Raw genomic sequence first — 25103 nt, forward strand, 5'->3', positions numbered from 1 at the left:
CGGGCGGGGTAGCTTGGGAAGGTAGTTTAATTACGTGCCTGGGAATTGCGCCGATTTACACTTTAGCTTTTGAACAAAGTGCCGTTAGCGTGGAGTGGGGCTGGTGGAAAGGGAGGCGAATGTGCGGTTTGGAAACGAAAGAACAATAAGCGCTTCCTCTCTCTTCACACGAAACCGTCCCGCGGGCTGGGCGGCCGCCCCTGGACCATCCGGAGAGAACATGGCGGCGCCCGGAGTCCGGAGCTGCAACCTCTCGGGCCTACTCCCGGCTCAGACCTCGCTGGAGTACGCCCTGCTCGACGCCGTGACCCAGGAGGAGAAGGACAGCCTGGTCTACCAGTATCTGCAGAAGGTGGACGGCTGGGAGCAGGACTTGTCGGTGCCGGAGTTTCCGGAAGGTGAGGGGCTGGCTTCGGGGTGGGGACCCCTCCGGAACCTCCCCTTTCTCGCGGAACGCGCCCTCCCCTGAAGCGGTGGGCGAGGCGGTTGTGCAGCCGCGCGGCGGAGAGACGCCTCGCCCAGCCGAGCCTCTGTCCCCAGGCGGCAGCGAACGAGGGTTTGTGAAGGGCGGGAACCTGCCTCTTCGTCTCTCTCCTCCGTCTCAGCCCGGGCCTTGGGTTAACTCAGTATACTGAGTTAAAATGTCGTGGCCCCCGTTGGCAGTGATTCCAGTGTCCACGCCACCCTGTCCTGTCATTCTGGTTGCCCATCATCATCATTATCTTTGTGCATCATCCAAGCTAACGGTTACGGATCACTTGTGGGCCACACAGAGTCCTAAACACAAAGTATTTGTTATTTAATCCTCTTTGGAAACCATCGAGGTGGTCTTACTGCGTGGGTGCTTAGTCGCTTTGCCCGTGTTCAACTCTTTGCAACCCCATGGACTGCAGCCTGCCAGGCTCCTCTGTCCATGGGGATTCTCCCGGCAAGAATACTGGAGTGGGCTGTCATGTCCTCCTCCAGGGGGTCTTCCCAATACAGGGATCTCCTGCATTGCAGGAGGATTCTGAGCCACCAGAGAATCCTCAGGTGGTCTTGTTAGCTGTTTTACAGTTGGGAAACTGAAGCACGGCAACAGAAACGTTTGCTTAGGGCCTCTCAACTAAGAAATGCCGAAGTTGGATTATACAGGCACTGCCTCCCACATCGGCTGGTTTCTTAACTGGGCCACCCTCCTCCTTTCAAAGTTGTGAAACTTGCAATTTTGAAAATCGGAATCAATTATGGCCTGTCTCCAGGTTTGAATCCTGTTGGCATCAATGTTGGGAGGGTGAGAGAACTGATATTCCCAGCAGTGCTATTTGTGAAGCTCATCTTGCTATGATCAAGGAAACTGAACTTTACCTTCTTTGGTTGGGCCTGGCATTGTTTTGCCTGGTGGTGTTGGCATGTCTCCTGTCATGACCCTGAAACCACATGTATAGTTAATTGGTTGGCTGAGGCAGGGTTCAGTGTCTCATGGGAGGCCTGTTGGAACCCTGCCTCTGACGACAGCCTCATGTCTTTCCCAGCCTTTTGCTCTGGCCTTCAGAAGTGCTTATTTTTTTCTGTTGTTAATCCTATACTGGACTTGAAGTATTGTAGAATTCTGTCAAAAGAATTTGGTGCAATAGTGCTTATCCTGTCCGAGAAACTTCAAAAGTTTATATACGTGTTGTTGCTGTTTGGTTGCTAATTCTTGGCCAACTCTTTGTGACCTTATGAACTGCAGCATGCCCGGCTTCCCTGTCCTTCACTATCTCCCAGAGTTTGCTCAGACTCATATCCGTTGAGTTGGTGATGCTGTCTAACCATCTCATCCTCTACCACCTGCTTCTCCTTTTGCCTTCACTCTTTCCCAGCATCAGGGTCTTTTCTAATATGAGTTGGCTTTTCGCATCAGATGGCCAAAGTATTGGAGCTTCAGCTTCAGTATCAGTCCTTTCAATGAATATTCAGGGTTGATTTCCTTTAAGACTGACTGACTGGTTTGATCTCTTTGCAGTCTAAGGGCCTCTCAAGAGTCTTCTACAGCCCCACAGTTCTGAAGCATCATTTCTCTCAGCCTTCTTTATGGTTCAACTCTCACATCCATACTTGAGTACTGGAAAAACCGTAGCTTTGACTGTACTGACCTTTGTTGACAAAGTGATGTCTTTGCTTTTAACACACTGTCTAGGTTTGTCATAGCGTTCCTTCCAGGGAGCCAGCATCTTTTAATTTCATGGCTTCAGTCACTCTCTGCAGTGATTTTGGAGCCCAAGAAAAGAAAATCTGTCACTGCTTTCACTTTCCCCCCTTCTATTTGCCATGAAGTGATGGGCCTGGATGCCATGATGTTAGTTTTCTGAATGTTGAGTTTTAGGCCAACTCTTTCACTCTCTTCTTTTACCCACATCAAGAGACTCTTTGGTTCCTCTTCATTTTCTGCCTTTAGAGTGGTATCATCTGCATGTCTGAGGTTGTTGGTACTTCTCTGAGCAATCTTGATTCCAGCTTGTGCTTCATCCAGCCCAGCATTTCAAAAGATGTACTCTGCATTTAAGATACGTAAACAGGATGAAAATATACAGTCTTGTCATACTCTTTTACCAATTTTGAACTCATAAGTTGTTCCATATGAAGTTCTAACTGTTGCTTCTTGACCTGCATACAGGTTTCTCAGGAGACAGGTAAGGTGGTCTAGTATTCCCATCTCTTTAAAAATTTTCCACAGTTTGTTTTGATCCATATAGTCAAAGACTTTCACATAGTCAGCGAAGCAGAAGTAAATGTTTTTCTGGAATTCCCTTGCTTTCTCTACAATCTAACAAATATTGGCAATTTGAACTCTGGTTCCTCTGCCTTTTCTAAACCGTGTTTATACATGTAGAAGTTCTTGGTTCATGTACGATTGTATGGTAGTTTGAACATTCTTTAGCACTGCTCTCCTTTGGAATTGGAATGAAAACTGATCTTTTCCAGTCCTATCGCCCCTACTGAGTTCCCAAATTTGCTGGCATATTGAGTGCAGCACTTTAACAGCATCATCGTTTAGAATTTTAAGAGGCTCAGCTGGAATTCTATCACCTCCACTGGCTTTGTTTGTAGTAATGCTTCCTAAGGCCCACTTGACTTCAGATTCCAAGATGTCTGGCTCTAGGTGAGTGACCACATCATCATGGTTTTCCCAATGAACATGAACAGTATAAAAAGCAAAAAAATTTGACACTGGAAGATGACCCCTCTGCCCCCCGTCAGAAGGTGTCCACTATGCTACTGGGAAAGAGCAGAAGGCAATTACTATTAGTTCCAGAAAGAATAAAGCAGCTGAGCCAAAGCAAAAACAGCACTCAGTTGTGGACCTGTCTGGTGGTGGAAGTAAAGTCCAGTGCTGTAAAGAACAATATCGCATAGGAACCTGGAATGTTAAGCCCATGAATCAAGGTAAATTGGAAGTGGTCAAACTCCAGGAGATGGCAAGAGTGAATGAACATCAACATTTTAGGAATCAGTGAACTAAAATGGACCGGAATGGGTGAATTTAATTCAGATGACCATTATATCTGCCACTGTGGGCAAGAATCCCTTAGAAGAAATGGGGTAGCCTTCATAGTCAACAAGAGAGTCCAAAATGCAGTACTTGAGTGCAGTCTCAAAAACGACAGAATGATCTTGGCTTGTTTCAAAGGCAAACCATTCAACATCACAGTAATACAAGTCTAGGCCCCAAACACTTACGCCAAAGATGAAGTTGACCGATTCTGTGAAGACCTACAAGACTAAAATTTAAAAAAGATGTCTTTTTCATCGTAGGGGATTGGAATGCAAAAGTAGGAAGTCAAGAGATACCTGGAGTAACAGATAAGTTTGGCTTTGAAATACAAAGTGAATCAGGGCAAAGGCTAATAGACTTTTGTCAAGAGAACACAGCAATCCTAGCAAACACCCTTTTCCAACAACAGAAGAGATGACTCTGCACAGACATCACCAAGTTGTTAGTACCAAAATCAGTTATATATAGTACAGTCATAAACCAGCATGCCAGCAACTAGGACTTTGCTCAGTGCTTTTATTTTCTTGTTGGTATTTACAATGAGTGTATTTTATTACCATGAGATTTGATCTCCATGACTCATACGTAATAAAAAAATACTCAGTCTTTGTTTTTAGCATAATTACTGAAGACAGATTACTGGATATGAGTTTTTTCTTGGTTTATCAATTATGGTAATGAAGAAGTCATGAACATAACTCTCTCAAAAACACTTCACTTTGTTCATTTCTTAAAAGAAACATGTTTTATGGGAAGCAGCATGGTATAAATGAAGGATTCAGACAGACCTGGAATTAAATCCCAGTTATTCCATTTGTTAGTTATATGATCTTGAGCAAGTTACTTAACTTCTCCAAGCCTTAATTTTCTCTCACTTACTTATAAAATGGAACCAGTATTTACTTTTCAGGTTTATTATGCAGTTTGGAAGTAATCTATCTAAAGTTCTTATTTCATATGAGAGCTCAGTAAATGTTAGCAGCTTTTAAAATTATATTCATTATTATTTTTATTATAAAATGCATTATTATTATTAAGTCTGCTAAGCACCTAGCACAATAACTGACATATATAATAATACTTTCCCTCCTTCCCTAATCTAAATTGCTTGATTATTTATAAAAAATATATTTGAGACTCAGATATTTTAAAATTAGGGGATGTGAAATACACATTAATTAGTTTGAAGTTTTATATGGTCATTTGATCAGGTATATAATTAACACTTGATTAAACTGGATAATTAAGACCTTACTGTACTCTGAAACCTCACTGTTGTGCTTAGTCTTTCGGTCATGTTTGACTCTTTGTGACCCTGTGGACTGTAGCCCACCAGGCTTCTCTGTCCATGGGGATTCTCCAGACAAGTATATTGCGGTGGGTTGCCATGCCCTGCTCTAGGGGATCTTCTCAACCCAGGAATCAAACCCAGGTCTCCCACATTGCAGGCAGATTATTTACTGTCTGAGCCACCAGGGAAGCCAAAACCCTCACTAGGCTGGACTATTGACAGAAATACTAGTTTGATTTGCAGGGTTTTTTTTTTTAGATTTTGTTTTGAGTAACTCCAGTTGCCGTTATTAGTTGTTAACTGTTATTATTCACTGGTTCCACCCGACTTTCGTTTTCAGTTTCTATAAACTATTTCCAAGCTTCAAGGTATAATTAATGGTTTTAGTAGGTACATTTATTTACTTAGATGCAACAAACTCATTATCTTTATTTCTTAAATTGGTAACAGAGATGCTGCTCTTTTAATCTACTTTTGTTTGACAAAATTTTTCTTCATAGTGTGTAAAGTTGTAAATCATGGTCTAGTAATTATAAATTCTGATTTATGAAAGCACAGATTAATGAGATTTTATTTTTCTTTCCTTTGGAGAGAAGGGAACATGCTCTTCATCAATATTAATATTGCTTTCATGAAATCTTTAACTGTGCTTTGCTTAACTTTTCATTTAAAATATTTTGTATTTAAGGTCTCATTTAAATCCAGAGCATTTTAGCTCTTTCTCTTATGAAATTGGCTTAGGTATTTTGTATGTTATCCTTTGCCGACAAAGGTCCATATAGTCAAAGCTATGGTTTTTCCAGTAGTCATATACAGATATGATAACTGAACCATAAAGAAGGCTGAGTGCTGAAGGATTGATGCTTTTAAACTGTGGTGTTGGAGAAGACTCTTGAGAGTCCCTGGACAACAAGGAGATCAAACCAGTCAATCCTAAAGGAAATCAACCCTGAATATTCATTGGAAGGACTGATGCTGAAGCTCACGCTCCAATACTTTGGTCACCTGATGCGAAGAGCTGACTCATTGGAAAAGATGCTGATATTAGGAGAAATAGAAGGCAGGAGAAGAAGGGTACAACAAAGGATGAGATGTTTGGATGGCATCAGGGACTCAAAGAACATGAGTTTGAGCAAGCTCTGGGAGATGGTGAAGGACAGAGAAGCCTTATGTACCGCAGTCCGTGGGGTTGCAAAGAGTCGGCCATGACTGAGATTGCACAACAGCGTGTTTATCCTTAAAGTTTAACACTGTTCCTTTTTGATATTTATTCTGTTCTTAAGGTTGACTTTCATTTTCAATAGCTCATTTGTACCTAATCATGTACTTAAGTCCTTTTAATATTGATTCTTCCTCCCATTCTTACCTAAATATGTTGATCTTCCTTTCACACACAGACTAATATGCTATTTCTGAGAGAATTTAGTAGCTTTTTCTTACTATATTTGCAGACTGCCTCATAATAGTAGCTTTCTATGTATTAACTCCCCTCTCCCTTCCTGTCCCCTATCTTTTCTTAAAAATAATAATGGTTCACATTTTAATGGAAAGTTTTAGATAAATCATCTTCATTGTTTCCTTTAATCATTACTTATTTTCTGTAAATTTCAGGATTAGAATGGCTGAATACAGAAGAACCTATTTCAGTCTACAAGGATCTATGTGGAAAAGTGGTCGTCCTTGATTTCTTCACCTACTGCTGCATAAACTGTATTCACCTGTTGCCTGATCTTCATGCATTAGAACACACATACTCTGATAAAGGTATCTGCTCTTTTTAATTGGTTTCTAACGGACTGTCCTGGCATAGTCGCTGGAGAGTGGCTGACTCATTTTGCTCATAGAAGAATGAACATTTGGCAAGACTTCAGGGATTCTGAAAGTAATTTCTAATCTGTGAATTAAGGACTCCGTGTACCTTTCTGTGAAGAGTTAAGTTTAATGATAATGGTTTGCCTTCCTAAAGAACCAGCATTTAGTATATAATTTTTCTTTAAAAATAAGGATATAGTTTACTTTTTTCATGATCAGGTATTTTAAAAATGTCTTTTTGTACATCTGGACTTACCTAAATTTGTTCTGTGAAAAAAAGAGAAAATAAAATGCATGACTAATTTTATACTCTTCTCACTGTGATAAAAAGGTTTAAAGTTCTTTTTAGGAAATATAACTAGGCTTCCTTTGATTTCAAATGACCTAAAACTACTACTGATATTTTAGAAGGCAGAATATTATAACAGATACTTTTTCTTTGACCCTGCTTTATTTATTTATAAAGGTTAAGGCTTTCCAGAGCACACTAGGAAATCCTTTTTTATGATATTACAAATTTTGAAATTTTAACAAGAGATTATGCTTAGTATTTTCTTTAAAACTTTGACATTTTTCAGATTTTGTTTTTTGTTTACTTCTTTCTATAAAAAGAACATGTGGAGTAAATGAAATAAAGGCTTCATTTGATTAGGCTTAAATTAATTGAAGCTGTCCTCTTTGCAGTGACTAAAAAGTGTTCACTGATCTTGTGAGAGTAAAAACGAGAGTAGAGTATGCATGTACAAAAATGAAGGGTATCTTGAAACTTAGTTATTTTAAAAAAAAGAAATATTGAATAAAATTTTCAGTGCAAGTGAAACTTCTGATGCCTGTTAATGACTGTTAATGAGATTTATAAAAAACTCAATTATTCCCAGTAATTAAATCATGTTTTTAAAAATTCATCCGTATTTAAGAAATAAGAGTATTTCATTGTCTCCTAGGTTTTAGATGCTTGTGTGTCTTGTTCAAGTCCATGTAATAAATGCATTTGTTGAGTATGTATCATGTGCAGTATACTCTAACTGCTAAGGAAATATGTAACAAAGTTGGATTAAACCAGTGGGGAAAGGAGTGACTCACTTTGCCTAAAAGCTTTGGAAGATGTTTCTCAGAGGAGACAATTAGGTTGAAACTTAAAAAATGAGCAGAAGTGTAGCTGAAAATGAAAATGGGGCAGGAGGGACACTCCTGGCTGAGGAAGTGACAGGTAAACAAGCAGGGAAGCAAAGAAGCACTAAAGTTGAAGGAGGAATGCTTGGTTTACATTTTATATTTCTGTTTGAGTTTTTCCCATATTAATGTATTACCTTTATGTAAAATGCTTTTATAAAAATTTTAAAAGAAAAAGATTAAGCATCTTAAAAATTATTTAAGTTAGATTTATAGCTAATATGAGAGGCAGTTAATTCCCCTGATCCATTTAATCAAATTAGGAAATTTTACAATAAAACAATTAAACAGTGATACTCTATTCATATAGTCAAAGATTAGAAATGTCCATGAAATGCTTTACTTACAATCCTCCTTCTAGGAAATTGCAAACATTTTCATCTCTCTTAGGTACCAAATGGAATGAGTAGATTTGGGGAGTGGAAAATAGTTTACTGTGGCAAGACTGTAGGGGCTCCTCGGAAAAGTGAAAGGAGAGGAAGGTAGATTAGGTTCAGACTCACTATGAAGAGCTTTGTATAACATTCTTAATAGTTAAGTTTATATAGACTTTTTCATCCATTGAAAATACAGAGATGTTTCAGGTTTTTATTTGCATAATAGGAGAATGACAATATGCTTTGTGTTTCAGGATGGCATTTACAGACTGGGCTAAAAATCCCAAAGTTAACCGTTTCCTACTTGAGATCACTGCTAATAAACTGTTCGGTTAACTCAGTTGTTTAACCTCTATCTGAAGCAAATTCAGTGGCTTCTTAGAATGGATCCTTATAATTTCTTTTCCAGTTTACTGAAAATATTTTACAACACTTTGTGACAAAAAATAATAACAATTTTTACATATAAATACACTTCTGAAAAGTAAAATACTTTGTAAGTGGTTTCAACATTGTAATTTCAAAGAAACATTACTTCAGTAATATGCTACTATATTAAAATTCTGGTAACTTAGAAATAAAATATTTTTATATTGATTAGAAGATAAGCTCAGTTCATATTCACAAAAGCAGGCATAATCAGAATTATCATATGAAAGTTCAATAAGATGGCACTAAATTAATTTGCTTTCTTGCTGCTAAGAGTCTTTTTAAAAATTTTTTTATTGGAATATAGTTCATTTACAATGTTGTGTTAGTTTCAGTTTTAGCAAAGTGAATCAGTTGTACACACACACACACACATATATATCCTTTTTCAGATTCTTTTCTCATAATAGATTGTTATTACAGAATATTGAGTAGAATTTACTGTGTTTTATAGTAGGTTCTTGTTATTTATTTTACATATATTAGTGTGTATATGTTGATTCTAGTCTCCTAATTTATCACGCTGCTGTGTCTTATCTCAGTACTGTCTGATATATTTATGAATGTATCTGCAGCCGTGTTATTTATGTCCTTGAAGAGGCATTCAGCAGCCTGTTTTTATTTCATGGAATTTCAGTTCATTTATCAGTAAGCCAGAAATGCTCAGCTGAGTAAGTAAGTGGATCTTAATTTAAAAACACTCTGAAAGAGGGCTGATTTCATACTCAGTCTCCTTCCTCTTAAACAGCTTTTAGAATCAGGTTTGTAATGGTGACCAGTATCACTTTCACAATAGCATACAAGAAATTATATATGTCAAAGATCTAAAGCAAAAGTAAAAAGATACTTAATAGTAGTGAATGGTTCTGATGTTCAAACAGTTTTTAAGAATGTAGCTGGGCCCTAAGCTTGTTATTAATTCATAATGAGTTAGCATATATTTGTATTAAATTGACAGGTACCTCTGGTTTTTTTTTCCCTTTTGTCCTTGAGGGTTTCTAATTTTTTTTTAATCTCTTTATACTGGATATGTTAATGGTATATTTTTATATAACATGCAAAATTAGCACAGTGGCTATCTAAGGAAAAGCACTGATTTTATAAGAAAACATCTAATAGGAAAATTTGGCATACTTTTAAATGTGCTTGCTAGGTGAATGTTAATATATAATTAAATCAGACTCTAGAAATCTAAATTCCATAATACTTCTGAGTAACCACTGGTATTCTCATTATGTAGTAGATGCTATTTTTCCATTTCATACTTTGTTAAAAATTAGAAGAATATATTTCTGATTTTACAGTGAAAGTAAACTTTTTTAAAAAAATTTATTTTTAGTTGAAGGATAATTGCTTTACAATATTGTGTTGGTTTCTGCCATATATCAACATGAATCAGCCATAGTTATACATATGTCCCCTCCCTCTTAAACCTCCTTCCCACCTCCCACCCCACCCTTCTCGGTTATCACAGAGCACCAGTTTGAGCTCCCCGAGTCACAGAACGAATTCCCAATGACTGTCTATTTTACATATGGTAATACATGTATTTCCATGCTACTCTCTCCATTCGTTCCACCCTCTCCTTCCCCCACTTTGTCCACAAGCCTGTTTTCTATATCTGCATCTCCACTGTTGGCCTGCAAACAGGTTCATCAGTACCATCATTCTAGATTCCACATATATGTGTTAATATACAATATTTGCTTTTTTCTTTCTGACTTCATTTTGTATAATAGGCTCTAGGTTCAGCCACCTCATTTGAACTGACTTAAATGCATTCCTTTTTATAGCTGAGTAATATTCCAATGTGTATATGTACCATACGTACCTCTTTATCCATTCATCTGTCAATCAACAGCTAGGTTGCTTTCATGTCCTAGCATTGTAAATAGTATTGCAGTGAACATTGGGGTACATGTGTCTTTTTCAATTAAGTTCCCTCAGGGTATATACCCAGTAGTGGGATTGCTGGGTCATATGGCAGTTTTATTCCTAGTTTTTAAAGGAATCTCCATACTCTTCTCCGTAGTGGCTGTATCAATTTGCTTTCCTACCAACAGTGCAAGAGGGTTCCCTTTTCTCCACACTCTCTCCAGCATTTATTGTTTGTAGACTTTTTGATGATGGCTATTCTGACTGGTGTGAGGTGATACTTCATTGTAGTTTTGATATGCATTTCTCTAATAATGAGCGATGTTGAACATCTTTTCATGTGTTTGTTAGCCATCTTGAGAATCCCTTGGACTGCAAGGAGATCAAACCAGTCAATCCTAAAGGAAATCAATCCTGAATATTCTTTGGAAGGACTGATGCTAAAGCTCCAATACTTTGGCCAACTGATGCGAAAAGCTGACTCGTTAGAAAAGACCCTGATGCTGGGCAGGTGGGGGGGGGGGGGCGGGGAATAGAAGGCAGGAGGAAGAGGGGGTGACAGAGGATGAGATGGATGGCATCACCAACTCAATGGACATGAGTTTGAGCTAACTCCAGGAGATGGTGAAGGGCAGGGAAGCCTGGTGTGCTGCAGTCCATGGGGTCACAAGGAGTCGGTGGAAATACCACTGAATACTGAACAACACAAAGTAGCCATCTGTATGTCTCCTTTGGGAAATGAAACCTTTTAATGAGTCATTATCTGATGATTTTACTCTGTCAGGGTTCCCAGAACCACCCCTAGGTCAATTCTTTAGGAGGACTCACAGGACTCAGCATGTAGTTGTACTCCTGGTGGCTACAATTTTTTACAACAAAAGGATACAAAGCAAAATCAGCCAAGGGAAAAGACACATAGGGCTGAATCCAGGGGAGACCAGGAGCAAGCTTCCAGAGTCCCCTCTTGGTGGAATCACATAGTGAAAGTGAAAGTTAAAGTCGCTCAAGTCGTGTCCCCATTGTGACCCAATGGACTGTAGCCTACCAGGCTCCTCCGTCCATGGGATTCTCCAGGCAATAATACTGGAGTGGGTTGCCATTTCCTTCTCCAGGAGATCTTCCCAACCCAGGGACTGAACCTGGGTCTCCCGCATTGCAGGCAGACGCTTTACCATCTGAGCCACCAGGGAAGCATAAGATGTGCTTAATTCCCCCAGCAAGGAGTTGTTAGGATAAGCTTGAGATGTTGCCAACCAGGAAAGGTCATTAGAGACAGCACCCGAGGTTTTTGTTGGGGGCTGGCCACAGAGGCATCTTCTGCCTGGCGCCATGTACCAAAATTCCAGACTCCCAGAAGGAAAGCAAGTGTTCAGCATAAACCATAGTGTTTGTACAAACAGTTTAGGTCTTGTGTGCTACTCTTATCAGTTCTGGAAATGATGGAACCCTCCCAAAATCCAGGCAAGGACCAGCCCTGTAGGCAGACCTTTGAAAGAATAGCACTGGGGCCTGCTGTGTTAACTCTTTTTTGTACACACTTCATATTTTCTTTTTACAGCAGCCCATATGTTTATTATTCTTTGTTCCTAAAGTATGATGAAAATATTGGTCAATTTATGGTAAACTTTCAGAGTGTTTAATGTGGACACAGGGAAATGTCAGTTTTTGAAATTTAAAAAACATTCAAATTTGCTTCTGGCCTCTGCTTTAATTTAGTATTCAGTGATTGTGATTTTTTTTCACCTCATGTTTTTAGTGCTCTTGGTATAAAACCTAAAATCCTCTCTCTCCATACCTTTCTTGCTTTCCCTCGGTCTTCTAACCTCCCGTGTCTGCCTTCATCCTTTCTTGTGTATGGATTCTCAGGCGCTAAGTTGTGTCCGACTTTTTGCGACCTCATGGACTGGAGCCTGCCAGGCTCCTCTGCATGGAATTTCCCAGGCAAGAATACTGGAGTGGGTTGCTACTTCCTACTCCATTGGATCCTTTCTTGCCTAGTACTAAAGTCACACTTATCTTTTAGACTTCAAGATGTGTCAGTTTACAGTTTTTGTAACATCTAAAACCCCTCAATTATTTTTAGTTTTTGCATTGAACTAAGTTATTATACTGCCTGTGATCAAACTATACTGTCTTTTGTATACTATATATACATAATATATGAGGCTTTTCGGTGCAGTGGTAAAGAATCTGCCCGCCAATACAGGAGGCACAAGTAATACGGGTTTGACCCCTTGGTCAGGAAGATCCCCTGGAATAGGAAACGGCAACCCACTCCAGTATTCTTGCCTGGAAAATTCCATGGATGGGGGAACCTTGTGGAGTACAGTTCATGGGGTGGCAAAGAGACGGACATAGCTGAGCAACTGAACACACACACACATTATATATATACTACTATATATAATTGTATCTATATGTCTATACATTTCACAAAAATAAGACCTTTAAAGTTTTTTAAATGATTTTAACACATTATTGACTGCTTCTGCAAAAATCCCCCAGTCACTGATGTGTTAAAAAACTTAACTTTATTACTAACATTTTAGAAGCTGTTACTTGTTATTTGGTTTCACCTTCCCCTTTTCCCTTTCTTCTTCCTCTCCCTCTCTTCTCACTTTCTTCCTTTTCCCTCTCTTTTCTTCCTTCCATATTTTAAATGCAGTAGTTTTGATCCATGTGTTGGCAAAAGATCTAAAAGGAAAGAGTCTTTTACATCCTGTTTTATTTTTGTGTATGATTAACAGAACAAGCAAACTATTTTAAGAAAAATCTCATAAAAATAAGAAAAAAAGAAAAGAAAAATCTCTGTATGCATACTTTAAGGTTGCTGACACTGAAAAACATGAGATGCAATTGTTTGGCAATTGTTCTTGTATATAGATCAGTATAGATACCCTATTTTGTCAATATAGTATGGCTTATTGCACACATAAAAGTTTCTTTAGCATTTATATCCTGCCCATTCATTACCTTCTTTGTACTAGGCACTGTGCTGGTAAATAATAAAACTGTGTATGGTCCCTAAATAATTAATAGGAATTATAGTCTAACAAGGGGAAAAGTTAAATAACCACATAGATATTTTTATAATTTCTGATCAGTGCTAAGAAGGAAATTACAGTCACCTGGAAGAATAGAAAGCTTTTTCTGTTTTATTGGATGTTGTGTTAGCTTCTTCTGTACAGTGAAGTGAATGAGCCACGTATCCCCACCCTCTTGGATCTCCTTTCCCCAACTCCCAAGCCCACCCATCTAGGTCATCACAGAATACCCAGCTGAGCTCCTGTGCTATCTATAGTAGCTAGATATCTAGCTACTAGTTCCTTTGCTGGATCTGGAGTTACCTGGGTGGGTAACTTAATTAGTGGAGAAGAATGGATCTGTGACAAGGCTGTTGTGTTCCCTGTGAGACATGATGATAGCTTGAAGTCGGTTTTAGGTAATAAGATCAATGGGACTTGATCATGGATTAACTATGGGTGATGATAGAGGGCTGGTTGGTTATGACAGAGATATCCTAGGTAGTTTTCTGGCTTGTATAATTGGACAGATGGTGGTGCCGTTCTGTGACAGGAAATGCTGTAGAAAGGACAAGTTTGGAGGGGAAGTTCATGAGTTTAGTTTGAAGTATCTCTGAGACTTGCACTTCATTCTTCATCTGACTTCCATTGTTTTTAAGAATGAAGATCTCAGTCCTTAATATGACTCACGAGCCTGTCTCTGTCTGTAGTTTTATTCTCATTTTGTCCAGTGCTCCCATTTATTCTGTGTGTTTAGTCACTGACCTTCTTCAGTCTCTTTTGCGTGTGTTACTTTCTCTCCCTGCAATCTCCTTCATTACTCTCTTCACATAGTTAACATCTTCTCATCTTTCAAATCTCATCTTACTCATCACTTCTTTGAAGAAGTATTGGGGTATATTGACCAGAAGGAAAAAAAGTAAACATTTTTTAAAGTAATATGGTATCAGTTCAGTTGCTCAGTCGTGTCCAGCTCTTTGCGACCCCATGGACTACAGCATGCCAGGCTTCCCTGTCCTTCACCCTCTCCCCAAGCTTGTTCAGACTCATGTCCTTTGAGTTGGTGATGCCATTCAACCATCTCATATATACATATATATATGATATACATTCAGTTCAGTTCAGTCGCTCAGTCGTGTCCGACTCTTTGCGACCCCGTGAACCGCAGCACGCCAATCCTCCCTGTCCATCACCAACTCCTGGAGTCTACCCAAACCCATGTCCATCGAATCAGCGATGCCATCCAACCATCTCATCCTCTGTCATCCCCTTCTCCTCCTGCCCTCAATCTTTCCCAGCATCAGGGTCTTTTCAAATGAGTCAGCTCTTCACATCAGGTGGCCAAAGGATTGCAATTTCAGCTTCAGCGTCAGTCCTTCCAATGAACACCCAGGACTGATCTCCTTTAGGATGGACTGGTTGGATCTCCTTGCAGTCCAAGGGACTCTCAAGAGTCTTCTCCAACACCACAGTTCAAAAGCATCAATTCTTCAGTGCTCAGCTTTCTTTATAGTCCAACTCTCACATCCACACATGACCACTGGAAAAAACCATAGCCTTGACTAGACGGACCTTTGTTGGCAAACTAATGTCTCTGGTTTTTAATACGCTATCTAGGTTGGTCACAACTTTTCTTCTAAGGAGTAAGCATCTTTTAATTTCATGGCAGCAATCACCATCTGCAGTGGTTTTGGAGCCCAGAAAAATAAAACCAGCCACTGTTTCCACTGTTTCCCCATCTATTTGCCATGAGGTGATGGGACCAGATGCCATGATCTTAGTTTTCCAAATGTTGAGCTTTAAGCCAACTTTTTCACTCTCCTCTTTAACTTTCATCAAGAGGCTTTTTACTTCCTTTTCATTTTCTGCCATAAGGGTGGTATCATCTGCATATCTGAGGTTATTGATATTTCTCCTGGCAATCTTGATTCCAGCTTGTGCTTGCTCCAGCCCAGCGTTTCTCATGATGTACTCTGCATAGAAGTTAAATATATTTGAACTCAACTCATGAGTTCTTATTTGTTTCTGTAAATCACCACTGTCATTATTTATTTTGATTTTCAGAGTTTTCCTATTTGACTAATAGGATCACCTTCAAGCTATTCTATCACCTGTGTCCTTTTGTCCTTATCATTCTCTGAGCACTTCTTGTCAATAACAAAATATTTCCAGGTTCGTCTTGTACTTTACCAGCTCCATGTCTAAATCAGCCATTTTCCCAAGAAGCCTCTGATTCCTTTTAGTATTGAATATTGAGAATGGTTTTGAGAAAATAAGATCTGGACACTAGATGTGCTTGTTGCTACTGGGGTGTCTTTCCTTCCAGTCCCTCTCACTAAATTTAAAAATTGTTTAAATTAGTTCCTCCCACTCCCCACCCCCCATGAGATTATGTTATTCATTTGAAGTGCAGCAAGATTCTTTTGTTTTTATTTGTATCTTTAGCCCCCCCCCCCCCATTTTTATTTGATATTGTTTGTTTTTCAGTATGCACAACTATGGGCTTCCCTGGTGGCTTAGACAGTAAAGAAACTGCCTGCAATGCAGGAGACCCAAGTCAGGAAGATTCCTTGGAAAAGGGAATGGCTACCCACTCCAGTATTCTTGCTTGGAGAACCCCATGGACAGAGGAGCCTGGGAGGCTACAGTCCATGGCATCACAAAGAGTTGGACACAACTGAGTGACTAACACATTCACTACTTCATGAAGAATTATAACTTGGTCTAAAAGTCAGAACCACACAGAAAATATAGTTCCATCTACCCATCTCTTCTGCTTATTCTTACCGTCTCATTCTTTTTGTCCTGCTCTTTTTATTTAAATTTTTTTAAAAAAATATTTTGTATTATTTTAAGTGACATACCACTGACATTTTTGTGCACTTTACTTTTTATCATGTAAGTTTTCCTGGCAGTCACTCCATATAAATTTATAGAAAACTCCCCAGTTATTTTTAATAGCTGCGTAGTAGTGTGTGCGCGTGTATATGTGTGTGCATGAGCACGTGCCATAACTTAGTCAGCTACTCTGCTGTCCTGTGTATTGACCCTTCGTGTTGTTCACTTGCTAAGTTGTGTCTGATTCTTTGCGACCCCAGGGGCTGCAGCGCACCAGGCTCTTAACATTGTTTCTAATAGAAACAGTGAATAATCTCGTGGATACATTTTTGTGCTGGTTAGTTAGTCTACCTATAGCTGTTGCCTGTATGTCTGATGGCTCAACCCGAAGTCATGAGGTCAGGCAGTTGAAAAGGAAAAATGGATATGAAGTAGGGGAGAACAAGGGCAAACTACAACCTACATGCCTGAACTGGAATCCCTTAAGGATGAGCTGCAGCCCACGTCAGCTTCCAACTTAAGTAATGAGGTGACCAGCAGAATATGTTTGTTCACTTCATCATGGAGCTAGCAGCTCAACCTGGCCCAGGAGTTGGACATGCTGAGGGAGGAGATTTGGCCGAGCTAGTGCAGCTGCCGGGGGCCCAGCCGCTCCCCCACAGCCCTCCAGGTGAGCCCGCGGATGAGGAGCGTGTGTAGACTGCAGCAGCGCCTGTGCCCTGCACCAGTCTTCCCACAGGAGAGGATCAGGCTGCGGCTGCTTCACACCTTCCAGTTCTCTCTCAAAGTATCTCGTGGTCCAGGACAACCCAGAACTAGACAGGGAATTAGACTACTGGACAACAGTTCCAACCTAGCTAAATCAGCAGAATACAACCCAAGAGTTGAAGAGTAATATAAAATCATATATTCTGACAGAATTAGAAAGAATGCAACTAAAGAAAAATGGAAATAAAAGGGAAAGTGGGAAACAGACTATTGATAATTGTATAGGTAATAAGTGGCAGTTAAAGGATACCATTTAAAAATGGTAGACCAGATCATAAAAGATTATAAAAATGGGAATTAATACTTTTATAATATGATAAAAAACATTAATAGAAAATAACCACTGGAACAAAAAAACCTTCCTAAAACCCCCAAAAAGTCTTTTAAAAAAAGGAAAATGGGCATACCAAATAGAGAAACACACTGTAACATAATATGCAGTAATTACAGTATAGAGAAATACAAAAGGTTTGATCAACAAACGATCACCTCAATAAATGTGATTAAGGTTAACTTTCCTACTGAAAGAAAATACCCATCAATTCCTATTTCCCGTCTTTCAGTTTTTTATATTTTTTTGTCAGGAGTGAATGCTGAATTAAATTTTTTTTTTAATCTCATGAATTTTTTGTTTATTACTTGCTTTCTTTTGATTTATTCTCTTTTCCTGGCCATGATTAGAAGCTTGATTATTTCAGACCCCTACCACCCCCACCTCCCATCCCTCTTCTCCAGAGAGGGGAAGGAGGCTGGAAATGGAGTTAATGATGGACCATGCCTCTGTGATGAAGCCTTTATAAAATTTCCAAGGGTATAGAGCTCAAAGAACTTAAGTTGGTGAACACAGGAGGAGCTGGGATAGTGGCAGACTGGGAGAGCACGTAGAAGCTCTGTACCCCTTCCCACATACCTAGCCTTATGTTCTCTCTTCCATCTGGATGTTTGGCTGTATGTTCTATCATACTCTTGTACAATAAACCAGTAAACCATAAGTGTTCCTCTGAGTTCTGTGAGTTCTTCTAGCAAATAATCTAATCCAAGGGAACGGTCATGGAAATCTGATTTGTAGCCAATTTGAACAGAAGTGTGGGTATCTTGGGGACCTGTGACTTGCTGTTGGCATCAGAAGTGGGAGGGCAGTCTTGTGAGTGACTGCCCCCATGTTAGAATTGAGAACACCCAAAAGTTGTTGCAAACAGTTGCCTAGTGTGGGGGGGGAAAACCCACCCATCTGGTGTCAGCAGTTTTTAAGTGGTGGTAGTGTAGGAGTAAAGGAGAAACATGCAAGAATAGTGGAGTTTTTCTGAAACAAAAGATAATTTTTTTGTTAATAATACCAGTTTTACTGTATTTTGGTTTAGAATGTAATCTCTATAATCCTTTCTTTGTGATCAGTATTTATAAATATCCCATGTACACTTGAGAGGAAGGTGTATTTTTTATTACTGGAGTGTGTCTGCTTTATCAAGTTGCTTCCTTTATTCCTTGGGGGTATTCCTAGTTGTTTTATCTTTGTTGTAAATGCTTTCACATTAAAAAATTTCTTCCTTTGTTTAATGCTGTGAGGATTGACATCTGCCTTGTCAGATATATCCCACTGCTGCTGCTGCTGCTAAGTCGTTTCAGTTGTGTCCGACTCTGTGCGCAATGGACAGTAGCCCACCAGGCTCCTCTGTCCACGGGATTCTCTAGGCAAGAATACTGGAGTGGGTTGCCATTTCCTTCTCCCAGATATATCCTACTTACCAGAATTACACCCTTCTGTTCCTATCCTTTCGTTTGCCCACATCTTTTCCCATATCTTTATTTTTTGCTTTTCTGGTTCACTATGTTTTTGATGTGTCTCTGATGTACAGAATGTGTCAGAATCTTTTTAATAGATGAATTAAACCCATTCACATTTATTTTTAAGTATTATGTATAGTTATGTGTTATTTTGTATATTAGGTTTTATTTGTTGTTTCTCAACATGATATGCTTTTTTTCTATTTTACATTACTAATTTCTTTTGATACATAGAAAATGTTATATTTCTCTTTTATTGGTTATTTTGTACTTATAACTTAATAATAATAATGAACATTTGTTGAGGTTTTACAGTTTTACAGTGTACTAGGTACTATGCTAAATATCTTATACAGATTATCTCTATATCCTCAAAGCTGACCTGTGAGGCAATTACTATTATTTTCCCATTCTAAAAATAAGAAAACTGATAACACAGAGAGATTTAGTGCCATGCCCCAGGTAACTCAGCAAGTAGTAAAGCCAGAATTTGAATTCAGGGAGCTTATTCTATTTTTTTAAGAACTTTATTGCTGCATATTTGACGTACAGTGTATTTTAAGTGTACAGGCCTTCCCACTCCTCCCCACTGCCCTTCTGCCTCGTTCTCCAAGGTGCCACTCTTCACTGTGTCTTTTTTTCTGCAGCTGCTTTCAAGACGTTTGTGGGTTTTTTTTTTAATCTTTGGTTTTCAGAACTTGATGATGTAGGTAGGCATGGTTTTCTTTCAGTTTATCTTCTTTAAGGTGTACTAACCTTCTTGAATTCTGTGCATTTATATCTTTAATCAAATTTTGGAAGCTCTGGTGTTATGTATTTTTTCTGCCCCAGTCTCTTGCTCCTCTCCTTCCAAGATTGCTGTGGCATGAATAGTAGATAGATCTTCTGAAACTGCTCCACAGGCTCGCTGGGGCCCATTCTCAATGCAAAGCTGTGAAAGGGGAAACAAAATACAGCTGGAAATGCGCCCTCCTGTAATTTGCTTTTCCAAGTTCTGACCCCTCTCTCAGTCTCCCTGCTTTTGTTTGCTGTTCTCAGCCATCAGACATATGTGTGTGTGTGTGTTTTGATTTGGAGTTGCTAGTTGTAATGGAAGGATGGGCTGTCTGGTACTTAGACCTCCCAATTTGTGTGGTTTTATTTTTTCTTCATACTGGTTTGTATAGTTTTTAATGAATATGTTGGGAGATTCTAATTTACATGGCTATTATTACCTCTATCACCTTGGTAGTCAATACTGAGTTTTTCTGTGAATCCAGCCTAACACTTCATACTTTTTTTTTTTCCGTGTTATTTTCTTGACATGCTGTATTGATTAGGTAAAAGAAATATTTTGTTTTTAGTTTTCAGCAGTTCTGCTGTCTATAATATGATCTGTTCTAAGAGCTATACAGTAGGAATTTTAAATAAATTAAGGACCTTATGGAAACATCTTGCTCCTATTCATTCTGTTAATCTATGATATAGTTAGATCAGAAAAATTTAAGAGGATAATGTGACAGTCAATACCAGAAGAAAGCAATCATAGTCTTTGTGAATTTTAAAGGAGCTTAAAATAGGTGGGAAAAGGTTACAAAATTTCAACATCTTTTTAATAAAATAAAAAATTATTTTAAAGCTTTATCTAGATAAAGGACACAGGGTTTTAGACTTAAAGTTGCTACGTGATTTTGATCATATGTGGTTTTTATGTAGTCATCAAGATTGAGTTTAGATTTAAATGTTAATTTTTTATTCTTGAGCTTAAATACAGTTGAAGATACTAATTTAGTCCTATCTTTTCTCTTTTTATCTGTTTATACGTATTAATGACCCCAACCCTAATATATGGATAGTGATAGTCAAATATTAATACTTAATATGTTCAACTTTTAATTTTTCTCATTTAGATGGTCTTCTGATTGTTGGTGTTCACTCGGCTAAGTTTCCAAATGAGAAAGTCCTGGATAACATTAGGAGTGCTGTTCTTCGATACAACATCACCCACCCTGTGGTTAATGATGCAGATGCCAGCCTTTGGCAAGAACTAGAAGTTTCCTGCTGGCCGACTCTGATCATACTTGGACCCCGTGGAAACATGTTGTTTTCTTTGATTGGAGAAGGACATAAAGAGAAATTATTTTTATATACTTCAATAGCTTTAAAGTATTACAAAGACAGGGGACAGATCAGAGCTAATGAAATTGGAATAAAACTCTATAAAGATTCCTTGCCGCCGTCACCATTGCTGTTTCCTGGCAAAATAACAGTGGACCATGTTTCTAATAGATTGGTAATAGCAGACACTGGACATCACAGAATTTTGGTCGTCTGGAAGAATGGACAAACTCAGTACAGCATTGGAGGTAAAGTTTGCTGATTATGATATATAATGTATTTTACATTATATATGTAAAAATTATTCAGAGAAATGTATTAAAATGGAAATTTATAAATAACTACAGAAGGGCAATATACATTGACTGTTAACTTCATCAGAAATTATTTTGTTAATTAATGTGGGGTATCTGAATTAATGTCTTCTCAGTTCCTCAAAAACAACCAAAACTACCCAAAAAAATTCCATTAAGATCAAAAGGAGAAAATCTTTTGTATAATTTTCAAGTATATCTGTATATCCCATCTTGTTTGTTCAAAAAACTGCCACTTTATCTTATGAAAATACTGTATACATTTTAGATTTGGGGCATTTTATATGGAAGTATTATGTTTCCCTTTCCATCAAAATATAGCCATATCTTTTTTAAGACCAAGATTATACCCTAAGCACTTGAGACTTAGGTTATAAAATAAATAACCTAGAACTTGTATAACATTATACTTTTCTCTCCTTCCATAAGAACTTAAGGATGCTTTTGAATCCATTGCCTTTGGTTGTAGCAAAATAAAAGTATCATATAGGCGTAGGTCATTTTCTTCCATATCTCCTTGGTCTGTATCTAAAAAGAGCTCTTATTGACATCTTACCTGATTAATAAAATCTACTAAGTACACTATTAATCCTGCTCATCCAGGCTGAAATGACATCCGACAACATATTAGTCAAAGAGAAAAGTAATTCATCTCTTTGCAGTCTTGATTTAGTCACACATGCACTGTTAGTACATAAAGAAGGATGCAAATAAACTAATCATACCCTAAGCCCTGGGGCTGTTATTATGCCAAGATAATATTCCCTTAGCTCTTGAATGCATTTGTTTGTTGTTTCTGTTGTGTGTGTTCTGTGTTGTTTATTTTGCTTTGGCAACTTTGTATCTTAATTTGTAACAGGCAGAGAATTGTTACTCAAAAACATGTGTTATAGCAAGTTACATTTAAATAATTAAAAGTTTTTTAATAGCTTCTCAAATTTTCAAAATAGTTTAGATGGATATTCTCCTTTGTTAAACAGAGAAACCAGCAGCAAACTACCTTTTCTATACATGTTTCTAGAAGTACTGTTATCTTGTGATAAATTTATAGTTATTCTGCAAGTTTTAAAAGAGCATTTTGTGGTCAGATGCACTCAGGAGATACTGATCAGATGTGCTTTAAAAGATTCTTGGTGGTGGTGGTCTCATTCTACTAGATCTTTTACTCTGCTAATGTGGCTCAAGAATATATGCGAAGGGGTTATGTAGTACATAGTACTCTCCAATCTGAAGTGACCACAGTACTCTCCCTTTTTTTCCCCCTCAGAGAGCTCTCATCATCAACAATAATAGTGTTATTAATAATAACAAACAACCAAAATATACCTGGCATTATTCTGAGCACTTTACCTGTATTAATGTACACAGTGCTATAAGTTAGATATATTATTAGTTCCATTTTACAAAAGAGAAACTTTTGTCACACAGAACTTGCCTAGATCAACAGCTAAGTAGAGCTGGGGTTTAAACCAAGTCTGTTAAGTTGGGATTCATGGGCTATTAAGGAATGCTTAAATGATCCTCATGACCTGTGAACCCCTTGAAATTGTTTGTGACATTTAATGCTGCTGCTGCTAAGGTGCTTCAGTCGTGTCTGACTCTGTACGACCCCATAGACAGCAGCCCACCAGGGTCCTCTGTCCCTGGGATTCTCCAGGCAAGAACACTAGAGTGGGTTGTCATTTCCTTCTGAAAGTGAAAAGTGAAAGTGAAGTCACTCAGTCATGTCCAACTCTTAGTGACCCCACGGACTGTAACCTACCAGGCTTCTCCATCCATGGGATTCTCCAGGCAAGAGTACTGGAGTGGGTTGCCATTTCCTTCTCCAGACATTTAATGGGCATGTATATTTTTGTAAGGGAAGGGCTCATAATTTTCACTGTTACTATCGAAGGAGTTTATGTTCCAAAATTGTTAAAAATCATTCATCTAGATGCTGAAAGATTTAAATTATTTTTAATTCTTTCTAGTCTAGGTAATAGATGCCTTTTGAATTAATTTCTTCTGATACACACTACTAAAGTATTTCAGTAACCATTATCTAGTAAGTCCTGTCACTTGCAAAACTTATTCCTGAGAAAAACAGGTATCTTGGGAAACAGTTGTTATTGTTCAGTGGCTCAGTCATGTCTGACTCTTTGTGACCCCATGGACTGCAGAAGTATCATTTATATTAAAATCCCAGCTTTAAATACAAGTTTTTATTTTGGGGTTTTTGTTTGCTTGTTTTACTTTGAGATAAGAAAAATTTTCTCTTGTGGTTGCTTTGTCTTTTAGGACCCAACCCTGGAAGAAAAGATGGAATCTTTTCAGAGTCAAGCTTTAACTCACCACAAGGTGTAGCCATAATGAATAATATCATATATGTGGCAGATACAGAAAATCACCTTATAAGAAAGGTAATTTTCCATTTTAAATAAAGTTTTAATACTTCTAATCAGAAAAACTTATATATACTTGCTACATATTTGACATGAGAGGGTGTTGCTTAAATATTTTAGATCATCCTCATTCAGTTTTTCTCAGAGGTACTTGCTTTAACCTTATTCTTATGTAACTTGTTTTTCTGTGGGTCAGCCTATTGTCACAGAGGGCAAATCCATCAAGTCCTTTTTTTAATCCTTTATTTCAAAGTCATGTGCCTAATCACCCTAAGGCTCCTCAATTTGAGGTATCTTCCTAATCAGTTTGTAAAGTGATGCTTTGTCCCTTTTCAGTTAAATTTTCTCAAATCTAGGAAAAAAACAAACACACATTTCTGCCTCCCTTCAGCCCTTATGTTTTCTCTGAGAATACTTATGTGTTAATTAGACTTAAATATTTTTTTAGTCTCATTATAGTAGCAATATATGATCTTTTTTTTTTTAAATGATGTAATACTTAAAGAGTTCAAAAGTCCCGAGTGATCTGTTTGGGCTCCCTAGTGGTAACCAACCATGGTTAAAATTTGTGTCTTCAGAAGTTTTCTACTCATACACAAATTAATTTTGTCTTTAGAGAATCTTCCTTTTTAAACAAATGGAATCATAATGTATATACATAATTTTTGCATTCTCCTTTAACTTTTTTCCCCATATTAGTCATATGAATATGACTGCATAGTATTACCTAGTTATTTTAAGCATTTCTTACAGATGAGTATTTTGGCTGTAATTTATCGTTCTTTAACGTGCCATCTATTTGGAAAATAAGTTCATCTAATCCATTCTGTCTGAACATACTATTTCAGGCACTTCCCTTGCTTTTCTATTTCTCTCTCTTGATATTTTTGCCTATTTATATTGACAAAATTGTCAACTAATATACTTAGTTGATAATTATACATAAAATAGGAAAAAACATGTAGAACATATAATGATAATAATCACTGTAATGTAAATCCCCACACAGGCATGAAATTTATTTTCTTTACTACTGAAATTCTAAGCACCTAAAACAGAGCCTGGCCCACAGTAGGTATATTTAATAGATATTTATTGAATGAATTTATGAGCAAGTAACATCTGTTGACTGAAGCATTTTCTAAAGTGTGTTTATCCTAATATGAAAAGATGTTACATGAGAAAGAGATTTTGTGGCTTTTTAAATTTAAAGCAGATTTGTTTTTTAAACATCTTAGAGAATTTCTTAGATTTTAATATGCCAATATATTGTGCATACATTAGTGGGGGTATAGATACGTGTGCAGTATTTCTAAACTTACTTGACCAAGAAGCCCTATTTGGCAGAACTTTTCATAGGACTGATAACTTAACATTGTGTACTTCGGGCAAACGTGGTTTTCTGTTGCTCCTTAAAGGTCAG

At 37.9% G+C, this 25103-nt stretch overlaps 1 protein-coding gene across 1 annotated transcript in view; it reads left to right on the plus strand.

Annotated features, from left to right (window-relative positions):
* The first annotated feature begins 1 nt into the window (after position 1).
* Positions 2-25103, plus strand: part of NHLRC2 (NHL repeat containing 2) — a 62027-nt gene continuing 36925 nt past the window's right edge. The window contains exons 1-4 of the mRNA XM_043925211.1: positions 2-398; positions 6420-6572; positions 20778-21233; positions 23577-23698. Of these exons, the coding sequence (XP_043781146.1) occupies positions 221-398; positions 6420-6572; positions 20778-21233; positions 23577-23698 (909 nt within the window). The 5' untranslated portion in view covers positions 2-220. The remainder of the gene's footprint in view (positions 399-6419; positions 6573-20777; positions 21234-23576; positions 23699-25103) is intronic.

This window comes from Cervus elaphus, chromosome 15, assembly GCF_910594005.1.
Source record: "Cervus elaphus chromosome 15, mCerEla1.1, whole genome shotgun sequence".
Lineage (NCBI taxonomy): Eukaryota > Metazoa > Chordata > Mammalia > Artiodactyla > Cervidae > Cervus > Cervus elaphus.